The sequence below is a fragment of the Diabrotica virgifera genome, chromosome 1 (genome assembly GCF_917563875.1).
Source record: "Diabrotica virgifera virgifera chromosome 1, PGI_DIABVI_V3a".
NCBI lineage: Eukaryota > Metazoa > Arthropoda > Insecta > Coleoptera > Chrysomelidae > Diabrotica > Diabrotica virgifera.
In genome coordinates this window covers 208,068,543-208,090,321 of record NC_065443.1, presented here as the reverse complement: position 1 = coordinate 208,090,321, position 21,779 = coordinate 208,068,543, and the positions used below count along the sequence as shown (strand labels likewise).

At 33.3% G+C, this 21,779-nt stretch overlaps 1 protein-coding gene across 1 annotated transcript in view; it reads right to left on the bottom strand.

The window, feature by feature from the left end:
* LOC114332161 (glutamate receptor ionotropic, delta-2-like) overlaps positions 1-21,779 on the bottom strand; it is a 174,426-nt gene that overhangs the window by 97,966 nt on the left and 54,681 nt on the right. Inside the window, exons 4-5 of the mRNA XM_050646850.1 lie at positions 12,172-12,385; positions 2,190-2,382 (exon numbers count right to left, since the gene is read on the bottom strand). Coding sequence (XP_050502807.1) covers positions 2,190-2,382; positions 12,172-12,385 — 407 coding nt within the window. The remainder of the gene's footprint in view (positions 1-2,189; positions 2,383-12,171; positions 12,386-21,779) is intronic.

Below are 21,779 nucleotides of genomic sequence, written 5' to 3'. Positions count from 1 at the left end.
TTGACAAAATACTTATTTGAGTTATTTACGAACAACCGTCTAAAACTGTGGATATTTTGTTGAAAAATGAACATATTCACTCGCAAATAACTCGAAAAGTGTTGATTTGGCGAAAAAGCTCTATAGAACAAAAGTTACTTAAAATTAGTCAGTTTACCCATTTCCGGACTTATTTTGGACATATATTTTTTCACCCCAAGAGGGGGTGAAAGTCACCCCCAGGGCAAAAGCACACATCGGCACAATATCACTTTTTTTCTTTGACATGTAAGCTATACGTATGCCAAATTTCATGTCAATCCAAGTGGTTCTTTAAAATTTAGAGCAAAAACCGTTAAAGAATGTACTAAAAAACGTAAATTCAGTATTTAAAACGTAAGTAGGTATATTTAAGGTAAAAATATATACACCAGAGCTTTGACCAACTAATATTTTTTATAATTAATATTTTTAATTTTAATTTTAAATTAATCACTTTGACATTTATGTCAAATTTCCAGTAAACGTTTACAGACTTGTCACTACTGGCGCTCGCGAATTTATAAATATTCACCCGTGTTGAGCTGGCGCCCCCCCCGGGGGGGGCGCCAGCTCAACACGGTGAACTAACTCAAAAAGTGTTGATTTATTTTAATAACATTATATAACAAATTTTGCATACAATTTGTCCCTCTCTCGATTTGTGGGGTTATTTTTAATAAAGTAATTTTCACCCCCGAGAAGGGGTGACACATACCCCAGGCTAAAACCGCAAATTGTTATTGTCAATTCGTGAAAATGAATGGAGATTTACCGAAATCGAAGGTCATAGTTGATTTTTACCTTCAGTGACTGCACTATAGAAAGAAAATGGCAATTCAATAATTGAGATGCGTATATTTTGCGAGCTCATAAATTATTAAACGATATCTAGTCGCCAAATAATTAATTTAAATTATTTTAAGTACAACTCTCTCTTAAGCCGGGAATATGGGATGGTTTTCTTGCGAAGGGGATGTTGCTCAATAATCGAAAGGCGCGTGATTTAAGAGTTTATTCTTAGAATATAAGCTATACGAATTAAACTACTATTAACTTTTTTGTAAAAACTTATAGTTTTTCAGTGATTTACGAAAAACCGCTTCAAAACATGCATGTTTTTCACGAATAATTAAAATTTTTGATCTTTAAAAACTTAAAAAGTATTGACTTATTTTAATAACTTTATATAATAAATTTTGCTTATAATTTGTTCTTTTATAGATTTGTGCAGTTATTTTTTATAAAATAATTTTCACCCCCGAGAAGGGGCGGTATCCACCCTCAGGGTAAAGGCGCAAGGTGGTACCATGTCACCTTTGTTTCTTGAGGTATCTTCTACCCACTGACTAATTTTCGTGAAAATCGATGAAGGTTCACCGAAATTGTAGGTAATCGTTGATTTTTACCTTCAGTGACTGCACTATACAAAATAAATTGCAATTTACTGATCTAAATGCGCGTAATTTGGAAGCTTATAAATTATTAAATGATATGTAGTCGCCAAATAATTAATTTAATGAATTTTAAATACTACTTTCTCTTAAGCCGGGAAGATAGGGTGGTTTTCTTGCGAAGGGGTTGTAGCTCAATAATCGAAATGCACGTGATTTAATGGTTTATTCTTAGAGTATATAAGCTATAGGAATTATATCCGCAATACGATATTTCTCTTAAATCAATTAAAGGGTTGTTTGGGGGTGAAGGGGATGAGCTCAAAAATCGAAACTATATAATTTCAAGAGCTCATAAATAGCTCGTAATTCTGCCGCAAAAACCGATTCAATATTCCTATTTTTAATTAGTGGGGGGCTGACTCAGCCCCCCCACTAAAGTATTAAATTCCTGCTCAGTGGAACGAGCTCAACATTTTTAGTTTCCGGAATATGAAAGCTCATAAATAGCTCATAAATAGCTCATAAATCAGGGCTATTTGTTTTTTAATTTTTGCAAGTGGGGGGGGGGCAGCTCAACACGGGTTAAATATTCCCTCTACGTACGAGCTCACAGCGTATAACATAAAATTTTTTTTAAATAAGTAGGTATTGTTAGATAATATAATCTAACGCGCTACCGATCGTGTAACAGAAATGAGCGCGACTGTTTCCGGGTTAATTAACTGGAAATATTGATATGTTTAGTTACGTTTGAGTTTAATATTTCAATATTACCTTGCATTAAAGAGGTCGACAAAATAATTTGCAAAATGCCTTCTCTTTGGTGCAATATCACTCTCTTTAAGAGTTCCTTCAGCAGCAGTATTAACTACTCCAAAAATTAGTGGAAATTTGTAAAACTCCTGTCTACTGTCGGAGTCCACAAAGGGCTTTAGATTCCTTGTAACGTTTACTGGATCCCATATACCTAGAGAACAAAATATATAGGAAGATTATTTAATATATTAGACCTTTGCAAAAATAAGAAATAAAAGTAAAAATTATTTCACTATAATTGTTATATTGTAATAACGTATTTAAATTATTGCACTAACATATTTCAAAATTTATCTATCTAAAAAATATTTTCTAGATTTTAACGTCAAAATAAGAGAGTAACTAATAAAACAACAATTTTTAGAAATAATTTCACTTATTAATCACTTTTAAGACTCACTTGTGATAGCATGAGAGCTGTTATACATTTTTGAGTAGGTATGGTTATTTTCTCCAAAATCCCCCCCCCCCCACCAAAGTTAGAAAAAGGGTAAAAATTGGTATTACTAAAAATATCATTCACGTGACTTCAAAATAAATTTAAATATTCAAATATAAAGAAAATATACAGGCCAGACGAAAGATTTTAACTCTGCAAGATGCTTGCATGGGCGCCCCAGGAATATTTTCAGGGGCTGCATCTGAACTTCAGAAGATTGCATCTGAATCTGTACATAATAATATTATTAACCAGAATAAAATATACTATACCTATACATGCACAGCTATGTACTTTCTTTTTTAACGGAGGAGTGCAATTGTTATTTTGACAGGGTATTTTTCAATATTAAAAATAAATATTCTAAAAAAGACAAGGTTTTTGTTGAAACTATGACAGACAGGGCCTATTTTTCTACTAGGACCATGCGGCCCCTGCTTCGGGCCCGCATTTTAATGGGGCCCGAAAATATCAATCAAAGACATTTTTATATTGAAAAAACAAAATAAATTTTTAAAATTATTTCATTTTACGAACATGAAATAATAACAAATTAGGTTAGAGTTATATTCATAAACCAGAAACCGTTCTTATCATAAGACCGCAATAAGAGTAGGTAGATTGCCTTGTCGGCATCAATAACAATAAGCAAAATTTAGACACCACTCCAAGACATCAACACTCCATTAACAAGAGGCAGTGTCACGTATTGTCATAATATTTATCTAAATTAACTTTTAAATTTAATATTTAGTTTGATGTTTGATACCGTTTTCTGCAAGGAAGATGATGTTTCTGCCGTTCATTGCTCTTTTTGGTAGCCTATCCTATCCCATTCTAATCACGCATGTTCGGCTCATTGCAATCTTTGTATTCTAATGAAGTCTGACAATGGTGTTTCCTTACAGAGTTGATAAAGCTCACTCTTCTTCTTCTTCTTCTTCTTTATAAGCAATTCTGCTTGTTCATTGGCGGATTGATACCTCTATACCTCAATTCATTTTTTGCGCGGTCGGCCGATATTTCTTCTGCCGATTGGTGATTTATCTCGTGCTATTTTGACCACACGTGTCTCCCCCATTCTGGTTATGTGGTTGTTCCATTCTTTTTTTAGTGTCCATTCGCTTATACACTGTACGTCAGTGTCTTCTAATATCTTGTAGGTCTGGATCCCGCGTATGAAAAAAAAGTTGATTAATAGCAAGCTGAAAATTTGTTAATAGCTTAAGGGTGTCTAGTCGGACAAACTTTGATATATGGGAACACTGGAACAGGGGAAGTCTTAATTGTGGAACAGGTTAAAAATTTGGAACGGTCAGACCACGAAAACGGCACATGTATTTTGTCCGACAGAACAGACTTAAACTCTCCGAACAGAGAATAAGCTCTCATGCAAAAATCAGACTGCTGTTTATCACCAAATGGGCGTTTTAATGAGTGGAACATGTAGAATATGTCAAATGACAGGAATTATGACAGGTGATAAATAGCAGTCTGATTTAAGTCTGTTTAAGTCTGGAGAGTTTAAGTCTGTTCTGTCGGACAAAATAGATTGCCGTTTTCGTGGTCTGACCGTTCCAAATTTTTAACCTGTTCCACAGTTAAAACTGCCCCTGTTACAGTGTTCCCATATATCAAAGTTTATTAGACTAGACACCCTTAAGCTATCAACAAATTTTCAGCTTGCTATTAATCAACTTTTTTTTCATACGCGGGATCCAGACCTATTCGCTCCTCTTTCGATCTCTCAGTGTATGTCCTGTAATTCTTATCAGGCATGTGCGGCTCATTGCAATCTTTGTATTCTAATGAAGTCTGACAATGGTGTCTCCTTACAAAGTTGATAAAGCTCGTTGTTGTATCTAATTCTGAAGATTCCGTTTTCCCTTACACGTTCTAGTATTCTCCTCAGTACTTTCCTTTCGAATGTGTCGAGTTTGTTTTGGATGTTTCCTTCAGGACCCATACTTCACTTGTATAGCATGCTATTGGTCGAATTAAGGTTTTATAGATTCTCATCATTTTATTTCGGTGGACACTTTTAGATCGAAATATATGGGAGAGTGCAATATAAGCTCTGTTTGCCTGCGTTATTCTCTTCCTTATTTCTCCATCTTCTGATCCGTCGGTATATATTTCTACTCCCAGGTATGTAAACTTTCCAACCGTTTCGATGTCATCTTCATGTATAATGTTTTATGGGACTATATTTCGTCTCGTCTCTATAATTATTTTTGTTTTTCTGTGTTAATTTCCAGACCTAACCTTTTCGTTTGCGTTTTTAACTCTGGGTATGTTTCCTGTGCTCCTGTTGATTTTCTACTCATAATATTAATATCATCGGCATAAGCGGCCAGTTGAACGGTTCTGTTGGTCAGTAAGTTTCCGCATAACCGGATACTTCAGTGCTAGGTTAAACAATGTTGGGGCCAGCCCACCTCCCTGCTTTAATCCCTGCGAGATTTTGAAAAAGTCTGGCGGGTGGTTTTGTACTCGTACACATATGTCTGAGTTTCATCCATTGTGGCTTTATTGAGTCTAATTAGCTTGTGTGATATTGCCAATTCAGCCAATATATAGTATAGTCTGTTCTTTTTTACTGAGTCGTATGCCTGTTTGAAGTCTACAAACTCGTTGTGAACATCAATGTCGTGTTCCCATGATGTGCTCAAGACCTGCGGGACTATAAATATTTGATCCATTGTCGGTCTTCTCCGTCTGATACTCTCCAATAATATTTGCTTCTAATTGTTGGAGCCGCTGGTTTATAATATATTTATCTAGAATTGTAAATATTTTATCTTAATTTTTAAGACCCCTGTATATATTTTCTTTTTAATTAATATTACAAACACGAAACGAACGACCGTCGACGCCCACAGCTACAGATGTGTGGACAGATGGTTGGAACCAATCGGCGGGTGGCGGTAAGAAGATTGTGTTTATTTTCAATCGTCCTTAAGACATAAAAATAACAAGTAGAGCCCTTTGAACAAATTTTAATAAGGTAGTTCTCACGAAAGCGAATTAAACCATGAGAAGAGGGAGATTAGCAGTAAAAGAATTTTATTTAGAGAGAGGGTTCGATGGGTAGTTGATTTTAACATCATAAACGCGACGGACGTGTTCTTTGGGATAATAGAAAAAGACGAATTAAGACGCGTATTATGACAAAGCCGGTTAAAATATTGATTAGACGCAATTATCTCTAAATACCTATATGTCTTGTTGTAAGAACATGTAAAATTTTGGTCGCAATTACACGAACATTTTACATTTCGTCAGTTTAATAGTATCAATAATTTAGTTATCCATTTTATTAATTAAAACTGTTAAACATCACACGGACTTTTATTACGATTGTCTTTAAAGATCCCTACACTTTGGGGGCTAAACCGGGATCTAAGGAAGACAATTTCGTTATAAAGTTCGCGAAATACCGTAAAGTGACGTGTAATTTAAAAAATCGGCTGACGTGACGTGACGTAATTTTTGGAAACTGTTTATGACTGTTCCTGAAACGTGGAAACTGTTAGTGACTTTCGGATTTTTTTAAACTATTGGTGACTTTCGTACTTTGGAAACTGTTGGTGAATTGTTGTGTTGGTGAAGTAGCAGGCTAGTACCGTATATACGACGCTGTTAAGCAAATAAGACGGCTGTTTGGGCAGTGACGACGACAACGACGAGACGCAATCATAGCAAGCAGTATTACCAAGGAAAAATCAGGTGTGTTTGTTCCAATATTTTAAAAGTAGTTAGACACTTTATTCTGGTGTCTGCAAAGTAGAAACCTGACCAAAGATTATTTTTTTCGAGGAACTGTGAATTGGAACTTTGACGATAAACAGTGAATGTTGAGAAAGAACTATCATAAATTATTTAACGATTAAATTTTTTTTGTTTTTTCATTGTGTTTTTTTTGTTTATTTCTTTTAATAAATCATAAACTTTGTTACTATTTGCAGTAAATATTGATAATTTTGAAGTAAAAGCGACTACAATTCTACAGTTCACAAATACAATTTACATACGGGAAAACATAATCCAATTTTTTAGTTAAAAGATAATCTAACTTTTTATTTTTTTTATATACCATTTTAAAATGCAGTCTAAACAAACTCTTAACGATTTTCCAAAAATTTGTTTAAATCTTAGAAATTCGGCATTAAGTGCTGTTAAGGCGTTGTATGTTGTTGCATACGGTGATAAAGGGTTGCCGCGACAAATTAGGAAAGACTTGCCGAATTTTACAAATTTTGCGTAAGATAAAGAATCCGAGGAATATTCTACAAAATTAGACGACGTGAAAACTAAACTAAGCATGCCGGACTTAGTAGCAGTTTGCAATGTTTTCGACCTAATTTACGCTGGTTCAGAGGACGACGTGATTGAACGTATTTGTTCATTTTTGAACGACTTCAATTTTGAAGACGAGATTGACGATGAAGACGAAGACGCTAGCGACGATGACGGTGATAAAGACGTTTATCACAAGGAAAACGGTAAAGACGTTACCGAATACGAAGGCTATAATGAGGATAACGACGCAAATAGTGATAAAGACGCTTATCACGAGGAAGAAAGTAATGACGTTACCGACGACGATAATAATGATGACGATATGGATGATGAAAGGAGGACGGATTTATATACGAGGAATAGATCAAAATCAAACAAAATGACGAGAGGTAGACTAAATGATTCATTTGCCTTAACTTTTAGAGACGTAGAGGACAGTATAAAAAATTTCGACGGAAAAGACGATTATTCCATAGGAAAATGGATCGATAATTTTGAAGAAATTTCCAATCTGCTGGGATGGAATAATTTTCAAATGCTAATTTTTGCTAAACGATCTCTAAAAGGAATAGCAAAACTGTATATACAGTCAGAGAAAGGAATTAATAGCTGGAAGCTCCTGAAGAAAAAACTGACAGCAGAGTTTGAGAACAAAATAAGTAGTGCCGAAATACACAAAATGCTGATGAATAGAAAGAAGAAACAAGGTGAAAGCTTACAGGAGTATGTACTAAAAATGAGAGAAATTGGTAGCAGAGCAAAAATCGAAAATGAAGTCATAATGCAGTATATAATTGAGGGAATTATGGACGGCCCTGCTAATAAAGTAATACTTTATGGTGCCAAAAATTTCGGTGACTTTAAAGAGAAGATTAAACTGTACGAGTTAATTAAAAAACAGACGACGCAAAAATCAGCTAAAACCTAGACGCATAAAAAGACGTGGACGAACGGGGAAGTAAGACGAGATGAAAAAAGAGCGCCTCAAAGTAGGAATAAAAAGGAAGAAAAATGTTTCAATTGTGGAAGTCAGGGACACAGATCGAAAGATTGTCCTGACAAAGCCAAGGGAGTGAAATGTTTTCGATGCCACCAGTGTGGACACATCCCTTCTAGATGCACTGGCAGAGAAGAGAAAGCATCAACTTCTGGGCATGTAAATATTATCGACGTTGTACATAAAAACTCTTTGACATTAAAGTGTGGAAAAATATCACTACGTGCATTATTTGACAAAGGAAGTGATATCAGCGGAGTAAGAGAGGATATTTAAAAAAAAAAAATTGATGGTATGATTTTGTCACAAAACGTATTAGATTTAAGTGGATTAGGAGGTATGAGAGTTAAAACTTTAGGTTAATTTAATAAGATGGTGCAAATTCAAGGAGATGATTTTAATATTTTGTTTCATGGTGTTCCAAAAGGAGCACTAGAGAATGAAATTATTCTCGGAAACAATAAAGCAGAAGTTACAATAACCGAAGACGGAATAATTTTATCTAAAAAAAGAGTACATACTTTTATAAGGAGGATTACAATAATTAGCGAGACGACAGTCAATAATGATTTTCAGCTGAACCATACAGAAGATACAAAAATAAAGACGGATATAGAGGACTTCGAAGACTATTGCGAAGGTGAAGATATAAAACATGTAAAAATTACAACAGGCGTACTAGGAGGCAATGGACAAGTAGCATGCATCAATAGAACGTTAATCCCAATATTAACTAAACTCAGTCTAGAGGAACCGATGAAGTGGTATAAACACATTCGTAAGTCGCAACAGTTCTTTAATGCAACTAATCAAAGAAGCATAAATTCGACGCCGTTTGAAGTACTGTTCGGAACGAAGATGAAGAACAAAGAAGAATTGAGGATAAAGGAGATCATAGAACAGGAGATAATTAAACAATTTGATGAATATAGAGAGATGCTGAGAAACGAGAGTCGATATCAGTTTGGATTGAGTAATAGGCCAACGGTATTTCAAGGGTTTATTAGAAGCATTATATATAGAGAACTGCCGATTAATCAACCTGTGTTAGAGATTTATCAAGAAGAGATAGAAACAGAATTGTATACAGACGCCAGCAGTTATGGATGTTTAGCGTGTTTTTTACAAAGATCGGAAATCCATAATAAACTTCACCCAACTTATGACATTAGCAAGAAAACAACTCTAGCCGAGGAAAAATATACGAGTTATGAGCTAGAATTGTTTGCTATAATTCAAGCGGTAAAAAAATTTCGTTTTTTTCTACTCGATATCAAATTTAAAAAATATACAGATTGTTTCGCATTTACGAAGACGATTCATACTGGAAGGTTGTCGATACGAGCTGAAACATAGAAAGAGAACAAGGATGGCATGTAGACAAGTTAAGTTTATACCCGATAGTGATGGTAATAAACGGGTACTGAGTATATATGAATACATGGATACAGAACTACACGGAATTCGGGTTGAATTCGAGCAGGATGACCGAATTTAGAATTGTAAATATTTTATCTTAATTTTTAAGACCCCTGTATATATTTTCTTTTTAATTATTATTACAAATACGAAACGAACGACCGTCGACGCCCACAGCTACAGATGTGTGGACAGATGGGTGGAACCAGTCGGCGGGTGGCGGTAAGAAGATTGTGTTAATTTTCAATCGTCCTTAAGGCATAAAAATAACAAGTAGAGCCCTTTGAACAAATTTTAATAGGGTAGTTATCACGAAAGCGAATTAAACCATGAGAAGAGGGAGATTAGTAGTAAAAGAATTTTATTTAACGTGAGGGTTCAATGGGTAGTCGATATTAACATCACAAACACGACGGACGTGTTCTTTGGGATAATAGAAAAAGCCGAATTAAGACGGGTATTATGACAAAGCCGGTTAAAATATTGATTAGACGCAATAATCTCTAAATACCTGCATGTCTTTTTGTAAGAACACGTAAAATTTTGGTCGCAATTACACAAACACTTTTACATATCGTCAATTTAATAGTATCAATAATTTAGTTATCTAGTTATCTATTTTATTAATTAAAACTGTTAAACATCGCACGTATTTTTATTACGATTGTCTTTAACGAATCCCTACATTTACGTGAGGACTTTATATGCAGTACATAATATGTAGAAAAATTCCACAGTAGTTTTTGCACTTTAAGCAATGTTTACTTGTTTAAATATAAATTTTATTTATTTTTAACGAAAATTTAAATTTTTGGTGAAACTATATATCTCTTAAATAATTATTAATACACTTAAAAAAATAGAGGCCCGAAAATTATGTAGTGCTTCGGGCCTGATTTGAAGTAAAATAGGCTCTGATGACAGATTATCAATTTTGACTTCGTTATTATTGTGTTCATGTTGTTACTTTTCTGATTTACTTCTATTGATACATATGAATTTCAGTCATGGACATTCATAGAGATCCATGTGAGACAAGAACAGCGGAAAGACAGACGAGCAATAGACATGAGCCAAACTACATATTTATAGCGAATATATTTTTCGGTTACATTATTAAACATAGTCCAGAAAGCCACTGCGCATCCGCTAGGAAAAATATTCTGATTCGGATTTTTGGACAATCTTACTCAAAAAGGACTCCTTTTAACAAATTTGCCTGTTGCCAGGACCAAAAGGTGGTCAAAAATTTTTTAAACGTTTTTTTTTAAGTTTTTTTTAGGTTTTTTGGATCATACCAAACAGAAAAGGTCTTTAGTGACTTTTCTCTAAAAATGATAGTTTTTGACATATAAGCGATTAAAAATTGAAAAATTGCGAAATCGGCCATTTTTATCCCTCAAAATCTATGCGAAAAACTGAAAATTTGAATGTTGCCAAGGTAGGCAGATATTATCTAAATATCCATTGATGAAATCCCGAAGAGTTTTTTGCAATACAATATTCAAAACTCCTTTGTTTTTTAATTGTTAATCAAACGTGCGCGACACTATTTTCCACCGACAGTATGGTGCAAATGAAAGGAATAAATTAGTTATTTCATAAACCGGCGAGTTTAAGGAAAAATCCTGAAACAGGTCGATTTTTATTTTTAAGTTATGATATTGTGGCATATATGGTATACTAGTGACGTCATCCATCTGGACGTGATGACGTAACCGATGATTTTTTTTAATAAGAATAGGGGTCGTGTGCTAGCTCATTTGAAAGGTTCTTCAATTCTCTATTCAGTAATATAAACATTTACATAATTATTTATACAGGGTGTCCAAAAAATTTTTATTAAATTAAATTATTTGACAAAAAAAGAAGTAGGACACCCTGTATAAATAATTATGTAAATGTTTACATTACTGAATAGAGAATTGAAGAACCTTTCAAATGAGTTACCACACGACCCCTATTCTCATTAAAAAAATCATCGATTACGTCATCACGCCAAGACGGATGACGTCACTAGTATACCATATATGCCACAATATCATAACTTAAAAATAAAACCGACCTGTCTCGGGATTTTTCCTTAAATTCGCCGGTTTACGAAATAACGAATTTATTCCTTTCATTTGCACCATACTGTCATGTCGGTGGAAAATAGTGTCGCGCACGCTTGATTAGCAATTAAAAAACAAAGGAATTTTGACTATTGTACTGCAAAAAACTCTTCGGGATTTCATGAATCGATGTTTAAAGATTATCTACCTACCTTGGCAACATTCAAATTTTCAGTTTTTCACATAGTGTTTTAAAGGGTTTTAAAGGGATTTATAAAGGGTTAAAAATGGCCGATTTCGCAATTTTTCAATTTATAATCGCTTATATTATGTCAAAAACTATCATTTTTAGAGAAAAGTCACTAAAGACCTTTTCTGTTTGGAATGATCCAAAAAAACCTAAAAAAATTTTTCCCGTGCAAAAAAAAAATAATTTTAGGAAAAAAACAAAAGAAAAAACGTTTAAAAAATTTTTGACCACCTTTTGGTCCTGGCAACATGCAAATTTGTTAAAAGGAGTCCTTTTTGAGTAAGATTGTGCAAAAAATTCCGAATCAGAATATTTTTCCTAGCGGATGCGCAGTGGCTTTCTGGACTAACAACGAGAAAAAGATAATAGATAGATAAAATATAGATTATTGAAAACCATGCCTAATACATGACGAAATAGAGAAACATTAAGAAACGACTGGTTCGCAGCTAATATAAAATATATCAATCCATACTTACCTAGTTTATGAGCAACCAAGGAAGTATTCATATTTCTTTTTATTTTGTAGATCTGGTACAACAAATAACTCTCTTGATTGAAGATTGATGAATTGTCTTTTTCAAAACAAGTCTGAGTTAAATTTAATGTCTGATTTCCCGTGTATCGAAAAGGTAAAAAATCTTCTGTTTGACTGAAGGATATGTCCCATTGAGTTGTGTTATCTGTGGTATTCTACAAAGTAAGAAAGTCTAGGTTTCAGTAATATCAAAATTATCGGTTGTATTTTTTTTTCTCAGTTGTTCTTATATTATTATACACTATTATTTACGCGTAGGTATTGTAATTGAAACACCTACGCTATAAGCTATACAAGCTATATAGCTATACAGCTACCAACTTATAGCTATAAGTATATAAGCTATAAGTTTGTTTTCAACTGTAAGCTAAAGAATATTCTTTTTGGTAAAGATATACCATTAAAACTAAAAATCAGATTAGTACGCTGCTGCATATTTTACACATTGGTGTATAAGATGTAAACCTGGCTAGAAAGAATAAAGATATTACTAAAGCAATAAAGATTCGAAAGACAGAATATTTCGGGGATGCGATGTGATATCATCATCATCAATGGTGTTACAACTCTTCGTGAGTCTTGGTCGCGTTTACTATTGCCTTTTATGTTTGTCAGTTCTGTGCCACTAATTTCCGTTGTCTCACACCCATTTTCTAAAGATTTTCTTTGACTGCATCTTTCCGCCTTCTTCTAGGGCGTCCTACAAACCTTTTTGCATCTGGCCTTTCCCAGAATACATTGTTTATAAGGCTATTGTCGTTACTGCGTATCACATGCCCTGCCCATCTTAGACTATTGGCCTTTATACAGGATGTCCCAAAAAGATTGGTCATAAATTATACCACACATTCTGGAGTCAAAAATAGTTCTATCGAACCTAATTTATCTTAGTCCAAATGTGCTCTAAAAAAAAGTTACAGTCCTTTGAAGTTACTAAATGAAAATAGATTTTTTTCAATATATCGAAAACTATTAAAGATTTTTTAATGAAAATGGACATGCATCATTCTTATGGCAGGATCATCTTAAAACAAAATTATAGTAAGATTTCTCCACCCCATAATAATTTTATGGGGGTTTTGATCCCTAAAACCTCCCAAACTTTTGTGTACGTTCCAATTAATTCATTATTGTAGTACCATTAGTTAAACACAACGTTTCTAAAATTTTTTTGCCTCCTAGTATTTTTTCGATAAGCGAGTTTTTATCGAGATGCGGCTTCTTTTGTAATATATTTACATAAAAATTTTATGGGAGTTTTGTTCCTTTAAACCCCCCAAATGTTTGTGTGCGTTCCAATTAAGCTATTATTGTGGTACCATTAGTTAAACACAGTGTTCTTAAAACTTTTTTGCCTCTTAATCTTTTATCGAGATGTGGCTTCTTTTTCAAAATATACCTAAAAATGTAAATTATAAATACATTTTCAGATTATTAACAGGTCTCTATAATCGTACTTAACCATATACAAATATGTGGTGAATGCCTAAAAGGCAAACATAATATAGAAAGAGTGTGTTTATCTAACGGTGCTACATTAATATTTAAATTGGAACGTACACAAAAGTTTGGGGAGGGGGCTTAAGGGAACAAAACCCCCATAATTTTTATATGGGGTACCTACACAAATTTCACTTTAATTTTTATTTAAGATGCTGCTGCCATAAGAATGCCACATGCCCATTATTAATGAAAAATTTCTAAGAGTTTTCGATATATGAAAAAAAAGTTGATTTCATTTTGTAACTTCAAAGGGCTGTAACTTTTTTTATGTGCACTATTATATATAGGTAAGTGAGGTTTGACCCCAGAATCTGTGGTATAATTTATGACCAATCTTTTCGGGACACCCTGTATATCTGACTAGATTTGCCTTTCCGAAGAGAGACTCTAATTCGTTATTGTATCTGCGCCTTCATTCGTTTGTCACGCTGTCTCTGCAAGGGCCATATATCATTCGAAGGATTTTGTGTTCCCATACCAGCAATTTATGTACTTCTATTTTAATTAGCGTCCATGTTTCGCTTCCATACGCGACTGCTGGTCGTATATGGTCGTATATATCTGGATTTTGGCACCTCGTGAAAGAAGTTTTGACTTCCTTAGATGTTGTATTAGATGAGATATTCAAAGAAGTTAAATATTGTATTTTTTACCGTTTAATATTAGAACGCACTCTAACGCAACATATACATAAAACTACAACTAAAGAAAATGCTCGCAAGAACATCATTCACAAGCTTGTAAATATTGTTTCGGGGGGCACTGCAGACAAAATCAAGACAAGCGCTCTGGTATGAGTCTATTTAGCAGGCGAATATTGTGTTCCAATCCTAGATGCACAATAAAAATCAAACCAATAGATATATTACGAAGAGTATAAAAAGCACGTCATCTCAATGGCTTCCGGCTTTAAGCCACATTGTACCATTCAAAACACGACGTTTAGGTGCCCTTAAAGCTAAATACCAGAAATGCCAAAAGAATCAATCACTGCCAATAAATACAGGCATCGATTAGCTAAACCAGGGTCAATTGCAGCTCAGATCTTGAAACCCGCCAAAAAGTAGTTAACAATGCACACTTAACCCCACACCACCAATGCACACCTAACCCCACAGTCAAACCAATAGTTTCTCTCTTCCGTGGTGAGAATGGTGTAATCACTTAACCAATGGGGCGTTGCAGATAGCCCGCTGTATGACAAATGCAATGTTGCTGAACAAACAGTCCACCACATCAAAGAATGTCCTACCACACGATTTCACAAGATTCGAAGGTAGTTTACACAATAACTCCTGAGGTCTTTAATGTTTTGACATATTTTATTATTAGGCGAGCCAATATAGAAGGAAATCATGCATTGTTTCGGAAAAATTCAAACAAGCTTATATTTTTCTAAAACTTTTTTGTTTTGTCTATTTTGTTTTCGTTCTGTCTATTTTCTGTTTCTTTTGAGGGGGGAGCGGAAGGCCAGCCAATCCATGGAATGCACGCGAAGAGTGCCAAAGGGAAGTTAGGAGTAAGGTCGACGGGTCAGACATGCTCGCTAAGAGCGGTTGCAGACTCGTCGGCTGGAGAAAGAAGGTGTGGGTTTAGTCGGTAGACGGCCCGTCAAAATGAAGTAGGACGGACTGAATCCGACACACCCGGGACACCTTCCCAGACGGTCTTGCGAAGATTCCCACCTCCCAAAAAAAAGATTGAAAACTTAGTCTTTTGCTAGCAGTTGCCGCTAGGTCATCCCTGCCATTTCGTTCGTTGCAATCCGTAACTGCACGCTGGGGTTTGTCCTGGTTGGGTCAGAGAGAGCAGCATATGTGCCTCCTTACGAGATACTATGTTTCAAAACCGGTAGAGGTGCTTTCTGCACTCTCTGATTGAACTAGAATATGATGTGGCTGTAGTTGCAACGAAATTGATAATGTTTATTCATTTTTTATGTAATAAATCTGTTTAAACTTGAGTAATACCGCCTTAAAGTGGTAGTAATTCTGTAAAACTACGAAGTTTTCAAAAATTCCATTTTTTGAAACGTCGTATCATTTGAATTAAATTTTTTAGATTTTTTTTTTTGAATGAAACATCGTTTAGTAAGATGTTTGAAAGGTAAGTTGTGCAAATTTGAGAGTTATATAGGTAAAATTGTATTAGTTACACATTTTTAAATTATTTATAAACAAAAATCATGTAAGTCTCACTTTCCGCCCACACCGTATTTATTCCCATACATTTTATTTCTATTTATTATAGCCATAAGATAATTGCTCTTCTTTTATGTCCAATTTGTAAAATTTCATTTGAACCATTAGTTAAAGAATTATATTAAAATAACTCAACCGTGCACTTGCCGAACGCTAGTTTACAGTGGGCCAATGTTTGTGAGAAGGGTCACTTTAGAGTTATGAATAAAAAATTATAGAAGCTATAGATTTAAGTTTAGAAAAATCTTTATATAAGGTTTTTTTTTTGTAAAGTTTTCTGAATTTTTCAATGGCCAAGTCAGCTTTTTTTCTAAGATTCATATTTTCGGAGTTATTTAAAAAAAACAATAACAAAAATAATGAGAACTAATAAGAAAAAAGACGTTATATCACCAATAACAACGGAAAAGTGGGAAGAATATTTCAAAAAATTACTAACAGAACAAAGACCAGAATGTGTTAACATGGAAGACTACACGATAGGTATACATATAAATATAATATAATAATATAACATAATTTCCAAATACCTAACCAAATCCCTGAAAATGGAAAGTCCCCTGGTCCTGGTGACATCCCTGCAGAATAAGTGAAAGCCGGTACAGACAAACTCCAAGAACAGCTAAGAAAACTCTTCCAAGACTGCTTAAATGGTGCCGAATTACCAAAAGAACGGAAATGATCTATCATGTCAACCATCCACAAAAAGGGCAGCAAGGATCAATGTGAAAATTACAGAGGAATTGCGGTAAACAGCAAAATAAGTAGGATGTATGGGAAACTTATTAAGAACAAAATAGAAAATGACTATGGAGATTACGAAGCAGAGGAGCAAGCTGGATTTAGAGCTGAGAGGTCCACAGTAGACCACCTGTACTCTATTACGCAAGTTATTGAGAAAAAAACAGCCGTCAATAAAGAAGTTCACCTGGTATAGGTAGACTTACAAAAAGTATATGATAGTTTGCCTCTCTGCCAACTATGGTCAACCCTACATCAAACCAACTTTAAACACGGTCTTATATCAAAGCAGTCCAAAGTCTGTATAATGGAACGACTGCAAAAATTAAAACTGGATCAAGGATGTCTGAGGGATTTAAGGTCACGAAATGATTGAAGCAGGGTTGTTGTGTTTCGCCTACCCTTTTTAAAATTTATCTGGAACAAGCACTCAAGCTGTGGAAAAGAAACTGTAATGGCATGGGAATCCAAGCCCCCACTTCTGGAGTAGAACTTTTTGATATGTTGTTTATTAAACATTTCTTAATGAAATTACAAAAAGTACTATAATTTTTGATTTTTTCCGAAGTCAAAATCTCTAGTGACTCCTCTATATTATAATATTGTGATTTTTTATGTAATCAACTATTCTAAATGGGAACTAATCCACAATAGGTCTGAATTGCCGATATAAATGAGCCAGATTAAATTAAATTATTAGAAGAATTTTTACTAAGCAACAACATTTTTGTTTAATTTATTAATATTTTGTATTTTGACAACGACATCCGATGTGGCCGTCGAAACGGTAATAAAATCATTTTTTTTAGTTAAATTTTGGGTTATTTCCCATTTAGACTAGTTGATTACAAAAATGCCACAAGGAAATAGCTTCAGAACAACATTTTTATGTAGTGTTATACTTTTGTATATCTCTAAACTTTCGAGTCTAATTTAATTAATAACGGATCACCAACAACATCCTGTATATCTAAAATGAAACCTTCAGATAACAAATACAGAATATATTTTTGCTGAACATTTATTGGTTTGTTGACCTTAATATTGTAATATTTATTTTGTTTTATATTATTATATACAAGCATATATTAATACTAAACATTAAAAGTAGATAATGATGAAACTTATTTTATTGTAAATCTATCAAATGCTTGTTTAAAACATTAATGATTGTACGTATGTATTATAAAAATTTTCATAATACTCATAACTATGAAAATACTTAATTTTCAAATATTTAATTTTCATAATTTTCATAATGTAAAATTTGCTGTAATAGGCTATTGATTAGGTAACTTTAGAAAGGAACTACAACGTTAACTGGGTTTTATTATCTTATATGGTCAACGGAGCTCTAAATATGAAAAAACCGCGAAGTGCTACCATTTAAAGGGGTGCGTTTTTGAGAAAGGTGTGAATTAGTCCCTAGGCACAGGGTGCATTAGGGTAAGTTCTATGCACTTTTGGTACAAACACTTCTACAGAAAAATTGTTCCAGATTAAATTTATTATCAAAATATCACCTTCTAAAGTCAAAAATATATTTTTTACAAAAATATATTCAAAAAAAGCAAAAAAAAACACGAAAGAAAGCAATTTTGTTTTACCGTGATTATACAGGTATAGGCATTGCTTCACCGAAAAAAAAACATCCATCCTTCCTCTTTAAAATGACGTTTAGAAGAAGCCACTAGGATTTATAGTTTTATAGTAGCACTCACAGCGATTTTGGGTCATTTTCCTTGTTATTTCGCAAACATTGTTCTGTTATTTATTTATAAGCAGCTTTAGGTATATAGGGTGTCAATTTGAAAAGTTGTCACCCCCTATAATTTGGTCCCTATAGAAAATCTAAAAATATACAAAAACACGTCAAATTTATTTGTTAAAGGGGCATTTTGTAGACTACTTTTCAACTAAATTACATTAACCCTCTAGCGGGGGCGGACACAACCCCCAAAATCTTTAATGGGAAGAAGGGTTGTGTGATACCTCATTTTAAAGATCGTTGAATTACCTTTTCAAAAATACCACATACATTATATTTTTTTGTCAGTACTTCTGGAAAAATCAAGTGAAACCGTACAGATATTAAGTGTCGAGTTCAGAACTCCAAAACTTTTTTTGAAGTATTGAACTCCAAATAGAATTTTTTTGGGTATTGGAGTATTTAGAGTATTTTTTTGAAGTATTTTTTGGAAAAATCAAGTAAAACCGTAAAGATATTAAGTATCGAGGTCAGAACTCCAAAATTTTTTAGAGCCTTGAGTCCAAGATTTTTCCAAATTACAAAAAAGAGATATAAGGTATGTGGTATTTTTGAAAAGCTAATTGAATGAGGTATCACTCAACCCCCCTTTCTGTTAAAGATTTTGGGGGTTGTGTCCGCCCCCGCTACAGGGTTGATGTAATTTCGTTGAAAACTGGTCTATAAAATGTCCCCCTCACAAATAAATTTGACGTGTTCTTGCATATTTTTATATTTTCTATAGGGACCAAATTATATGGGGTGGCAACTATTCAAATTAACACACTGTATATATGTAATTAAAATGGTCTATTGTAGAAGGCTGTACGACTATTTTTAAGCAGGATATGGTTTTTAAAATTTTATACTTTTAAAGGTTTTTGATATATTTTACGATTATTTTTAAATTTCTCATTATAACTTTTTTCTTGTAAATTTAGGTGTGTATATTGTATAATAAAAAAATAAAGCTTATTTCTTTTACTTTAAAATGGTGTATTGTAAGAAATTCTAGGACTATTTTTAAAGAACATATAAATGTGACATATACACATGCAATATGTGCCACCTAAGTTGGAACCATAAATATGGAAAACTTTTCTATTATTAACTGCAATTAAGATGCAATCATCAGATATCAAATTTTATCAATAGTATCCGGTCTGTTAAAAGACAAGGTCTGTTAAAAAATATGAATTTCGCTCAAAAGTAAAGTACCCTTATATTTCAAAATATCGAAAAGTGTTATTAAAAAAAGTTATTTGGAATTAAAATTTATATTATAATATGCAATTATATTCTTCTAACTGCTATAATATGCAGTTAATTGAAAAAAAAATTTTTCTCAAATTACGGAGCCCCTTGTATATCCTACGGATATCTTGTTTAAAAATAGTCCTAGAATTTTTTTTAAATACACCCTTTTAAAGTAAAGAAGATAACCTTTCCTTTTTATTGAACAATGTATATACCTAAGTGTATAAGAAAAAAAGTTATAATGGGAAATTTTTATAAAAATAAAAAATAATAGTAAAAAATATCAAAAATCATTAAAAGTATATAATTTTGAAAAACCATAATTGGCTTAAAAATAGTCGTAAAACCTTACACTAAAGACCATTTTAAAGGTAACTACCTTCTCTTCCTACCAAATGTACCATTGCATATACCTAGAAATGCGTAGAAAAAAGTTACAGAACAATGTTTGCGAAATAATGGGGTAAATGGCCCAAAAATGCTGTGAGCGGCGAACTTTAAAAATTTTTATTTCGGAAACTATAAATCCTAGAGACTTCTACCAAATATCACTTTAAAGAAGAAGAATGAAAGTTTTTTCTGCACAATACCTATACCTATATCCCTGTACAAAAAAGTTATAATAATAGTCTCCCGTTTTATACCGCTGACGCGGCTTTGGGATTGTAGCATGGTTGTCTGCTATATCTAGGGCCTACGGTATACAAGTAAGGTAACAGGGCCAGTGCTACGCTTCAACCGCCTATTATTACAACTAGATTTACACAAGGTACTCATTTTATTTAGGCTGAGTAGACATGGGTCCTATAGACATATTTAAAAATGTTTAGATGTTCTTGACGGCGCTGGGATTTGAACCCCGGCCTACCAGCACGCGAGTCAAGCATACTACCGCCTTAGAGAACATCCATAAACTACGTCGTAAAAATTTTGGAGTTTTTAATACCCCCCCCCCCTTCCGTCGTAAAGCGTCGTTTGCAGCTGACCCCCCCCTCATACCGACGTCGAAATTGCAACTCATGACCCCCTTTTTCAGTGATTTTTTTTTTAATTCCATGGTATTCCTAGATTTTTAAAAGCTCTCAAAGTTTATTTACGAATGTATCCAAATCAGTATTACTATTAATATCCGCGTACTTTCTCAATTCACTGTACAACTAATAATTAGCTTTATAGGGACAAAAGACAACAGTTTTATCGGAGTTCCCATGCTTCCATATAAATCTTGACACTTATTTTGTTTTGACTTCAATGCCATTTCTTTTATTAAGTATAAATAGATACAATATACAATGTACTAACTAAATCGAATAGAATATTTTACTTCTATTCATTCTTTTAGAATTTTTTCACACAGAGTATTCTGTAAATAAGTGAACAGTTTAATATTTATTGCTTCCAGACGTTGTTCTGAAAATAAGCGTTTGTTTAAAAACATAGGACAATGTTTTATTGTTTTGTTATTCTGTATAAAACTGCTAGCAATATTATTAAGGCTGTGAGTGATAAAAACGAAATGAAAAGTATACGATAAAAGTAATTAACTATTTATATGGGATATAAGCCACAATTGAATTGAAAAATTTTTTTTATTAATGTTTCGACGCCCAAATCGGGTGTAGTTGTCAAAATACAAAATACTACTAAATTAAACAAAAATGTTGTTGCTAAGTAAAAAATTCTTCTAATAATTTATTTAATCTGACTCATTTATATTGGCAATTCAGACATATATTATACATTTTAAAGTAGAAAACTTTAAAATGATATTGCCAATATTTATGAGTTACGATTCTGGGACGATTTTACTGAAAGATAGTTCATTCGATTACATGAAATCAACCCCAACTCAAGAATATCCGTCACAAAAAAATCATAGCATGTGATCTGTCTTTAAAAAGACAACCAAATGGAACGATGACAGTCAAATTCTCGCGTTAGAGATTCCATAGTAAATCACGAGGGAAAACCAGGAAAAAAAACCTCGTGATACTATCCAGGCGTCGTAAGTATTTGGTCTCGCATTTAATTTACTCTCAAAAACTAATACCAAATTCTGACTTTAATATGTTTAAATTATAAATAATATTAATAATACAT